The following is a 4,221-nucleotide window of genomic DNA, read 5'->3' on the forward strand; positions in this document are numbered from 1 at the left end:
CATAGAGAAAACACATATGGTTCACATGATGATGACCTTCATCGACATAACTAACTTATCTTGCCATGGCAAGACAAGCATCAGCTATCCTACTACGAATATTGTTCATGCTATCTTCGTTCTCCTCTTCTTCAACGGGATCCGCTTGTGTTGGTGCCACCTCCTTTCGTAGCACTGGAGGTACATACTCATCATCGGCATCACATTTATCAAAAACTTTGTCACTCAACTTGCTATCACGAATGAAATTATGCAATGCCATGCAAGCAATGATGATATGCTTCTGTGTACGAGGTGAGAAACTTGGGACCCCTTTCAAGATGCGCCATTTCTGCTTGAGTACCCCGAAAGCACGCTCAACAACATTTCGAAGGGATGAATGTGAAAAGTTAAACAACTCGTACTTCCCTTCAGGTGGACGATGACGGCGAAGACGAAATTCGGGCAGATGGTATGTACTCCCCTTAAAAGGAGCAAGGTATCCCGTTCGGTTTGGATACCCAGAGTCGACAAGATAGTATTTCCCTGAAAAAGAACACAAAGTTAGCGTCACACATAAGAATATAATTAATGATGACATCAGTTACTACATTATACCTTTGGGTGGTATAGGAAATGAAGGGAAGTGTGCTAATGCATGATTCAAGACCCTTGTATCATGTGCACAGCCCGGCCAACCCGCAACCACAAACGTAAACCTCATGTCAAAGTCACATACTGCAAGCACATTCTGAGATGTGAAACCATGTCGACATCTATGGTTAACCGCATCATCTGCAGGCACTGAAACTGGCACATGTGATCCATCTATGGCACCAATAGCGCCTTTGAAATGAGGCCAGAAACGCTCTTCCTTAATCTTTTCATGCTCATGCCTAAAAGTAGGATCTCTAGGTTTGATGTTATCTTTCGCTAACTTGCGCAAACATAACAAAACTTCCTTAAACTTTGTATGAACTGTCCAAAGTGATCGTACAAAACGGTTCTCAGCTTGAGCAAATGATTGAGGGCCTCCAACAATCCATAAGAACATGGCCTGTGACTCAATTGATGAAACATTAGTGGTTGACGTCAAACCATATGCAGAGACAAGCAAATCATGAAGTGCCATGAAAACATCATTGCCCATTCGAAACATTTTATAAAAGTATCTAGGTCGACCGTAACACTCCATGACCCATTGAAGTCCTGTTTGCTGAGGCACTCTGTATGTTTTGTTCAAGTATCGCTCAACATAGAGGTTACCTAGGTTTCCCATGATAGCAGCCTGATTCGCAAGTTCAGCTAGAAGTTTCATTCCCTCCTGTCCCTTTATGGCCACTTCTTCCATTCTTGCATCCATCTACATAACAATATAAAAATGTTAAAATATTCATGGGCATCACATAAATATGACCAGACTACACGAGCAATTATTTCTCGCAACATAAATATTGTAAAACAACACAAGCAAATATTTCTCACAACATAAATATAGTAAACAACACGAGCAAATATTTCTCACAACATAAATAAGGTAAAACAACACGAGCACATATTTCTCACAACATAAATATGGTAAACAACAGGAGTAAATATTTCTCACAACATAAATATGGTAAACCAACATAAGCAAATATGGTCCACGACAAAAGCAATTACATCCACAACGAAAGCAAATATGGTCCACAAATAACCAATTGGTCCACAATGAAAGCAAATATAGGTCTATAACATAAACAAATATGATTCACTACACGTGCTTCAACATCTCCTTCTCATGCTCCCTCTCCAAAAAATCAAACCTCCCTTCTTTTGTTTCAAGAACATTGAAGATTTCCCTAAACTCGGGCTTCACTATAAGAGTGAGGGTTGTGTGCATGAGAGCAGTTTTTTCCTTCACACCACATTCTTTGACCATCTTCATTACTTCTGAAATGGTGGGAACATGGTTTGTGAGAGGAGCGGATGATGCTTCAACACTTGAAGTTATCTTCTCCACTCCACTTTCTATTTTCTCGCATGTCTGCTTGTACAATCGTAAGAATGGACTCTTCTCTTCCTTCTCCTCATTTGCGTTAGAAGGTTGCTTGCGCTTCTTGCTTGGTTTTGGTTTCTTCGAAGATGCCAACTTCATTTCAGCACTACCATCGGGCTTCTCGAAAGGAACCGCATTATCATCACTTGATTCATCAGAAGATATATCTCCAGCACAAGAAGCACTAGCCCCAGTAACATGTACTTTGTCAAATATGATGTGCAAATCTTCAAGGTGCTTTGGTCCCTGTTTTTTGAACTTCATATGATTGCATTTCTTTCCTGTACTCTCTTGGCATCTCTGAAATGGATTTTAATGTACAAGTGAGATAATGCAACCATATAGAACCATGCCAAATGAAAAACAAAATGGCTAGTCCTACCTTGATATGTTCATCCCACCATTCTTTAGAGCAATCAACGGTTCTCTTCGCATCATCCCATCCAAGCCCAGTTGCTTCATTTTTCAACTCCATGAACCAAGTGTACTCATTTTTTATGGCATCCCACTTGTTTTTGAATTTATCCTTGGGATACTTCTTTCCCGTTCTAGCTTCCCATTTCTCCAAAACGTTTTCCCAACCCCTCTTGTTTAAATAACCTAATGGCCTATTCCCCTTTTCAACCTCTTCTCTCAATATTTCAATGAGTTTCTTGAGATGGGCATCATCCCACACCGCCTTCTCAGTCATACTTCAATAAAGCAATATGAGAAAAGCACGTATCAAGAATAATGCATTACATAATAGCAGCAAGTACTCAAATAGTATGTACAAGTAGCAAACATAATATCTATGTACAAGAAATTTTTGTGAATGTTGTTTGCTGTCTTTTTAGATGGCATGTCATGCAAGCTTATACATCACAAAAAAAATAGGTATATCATGTTCAGCTTCTGTACATATCATGTATACAAGCAATTAAACATTACATAAATAAAATTGTGCAAAAAATTCAAAGGAAACCTAAACAGGGAGGGTGAGGAGGAAGGAGAGGGGGAGGGAGCAGGGAATTGGGGAGAGGGCTAGGAGGACTGAGGCCGGTGAGCTGGCGCCGCCGGCTGGCCGGACGGACCTAGGCCGCCGGGAACAGGTGGGCCGGAAGGGCGAGCAGGGAGGAGGATAGACGAAGGATGGATAAAGTGTGGAGGAGGGAGGAGGGAGGAGGGAGGGGGGACTTGGGGGTACTAGGAGTGGCCGGTGCGCCGGCGAGGATGGCCGGCCGGAGCTGGGCCGCCGGTAACAGCAAGGGGAGGGAGGAGCATGGAGGAGGGAGGAGGTTGTAGAAATTTTACCTTGGAACGGAGCGGGCGGCAGCGGAGGTTCGCCGGAGCAGGCGGCGGCGGAGGATCGCCGGAGCCGGCGGCGTTGGCGGGCGGTGGCGGCGGCCAACCCTAGCTCTTGCGATCTGTTGCTTCGTTCCTGCCTTCTGCGAGAGTTGAGAAGAAGAGATTGAACAGGTATGACTTGGGAGTGGCATTGGTGGGTAAATACCATCAATTATTATGGGGACAGCTGAAAGTGGTTGGTTTAGAAGCTGTAAAAGTTGGGGGTACCTCAGCTGTGAAATTTATACTACGTAAAAGCTACAGATTATTAGAAGCTACTTCGATAATTTATCCCTTTGGTTAGCTTTTAGCTTCTAAAAAGCAGAGGTTGGGACAATCTGTCCAACCAAACACAGCCTAAGTCTTACAAGTCATAATCCAATGCCAACTCCCCGCAAAAAAAAAAATTCCAATGCCAACTATCTGGACATCCATTTTTCATGGAGCATGATACCAACACGGCACGCCATGACAGGCATTACTGTTAGATCAACTGAAATAATATTTCCTGATATTGTGGTTAGACCAAACAGTGAAAATAAATCTTCAGAATTGTACACATGAAAATATCTAGGTGAGTAGGCATGTTTTAAGGGAGTGTTCAACAGAGCCAGCAATGATAAAGGATTGATTTGATGTGGGAAATCTTGTAAGTCTTAGAAGTTACAAAAGCCCATGGCTCCAATGATGAAACACCACTTAGAGGAGCAGAGGCCTCTGTAATGAACTAATGATCCATGTGACAGATGACTGCCATCCACCACTTCGATATTATATTGGACAACTACAAAATTGTGCCACTTGAAGTGGCTGTAGTTTAGTGGTGAGAATTCCACGTTGTGGCCGTGGAGACCTGGGCTCGAATCCCAGCAGCCACA

General features: G+C 42.8%; 1 protein-coding gene and 1 non-coding gene across 2 annotated transcripts; one reads left to right on the forward strand and one right to left on the reverse strand.

Annotated features, from left to right (window-relative positions):
- Positions 1-1,694: 1,694 nt before the first annotated feature.
- On the reverse strand, positions 1,695-2,876 carry LOC123126144 (L10-interacting MYB domain-containing protein-like). Its single transcript, XM_044546537.1, has 2 exons — positions 2,400-2,876; positions 1,695-2,317 (listed from the first exon to the last, which is right to left on the reverse strand). The coding sequence occupies exons 1-2, from the start codon at positions 2,706-2,708 to the stop codon at positions 1,733-1,735; spliced, it is 894 nt and encodes a 297-aa protein (XP_044402472.1). The 5' UTR covers positions 2,709-2,876; the 3' UTR covers positions 1,695-1,732.
- Positions 2,877-4,149: 1,273 nt separating this feature from the next.
- On the forward strand, positions 4,150-4,221 carry TRNAH-GUG (transfer RNA histidin (anticodon GUG)). Its single transcript has one exon. It is a non-coding gene; the product is annotated as a tRNA-His (tRNA).

Source organism: Triticum aestivum, chromosome 5D (genome assembly GCF_018294505.1).
Source record: "Triticum aestivum cultivar Chinese Spring chromosome 5D, IWGSC CS RefSeq v2.1, whole genome shotgun sequence".
NCBI lineage: Eukaryota > Viridiplantae > Streptophyta > Magnoliopsida > Poales > Poaceae > Triticum > Triticum aestivum.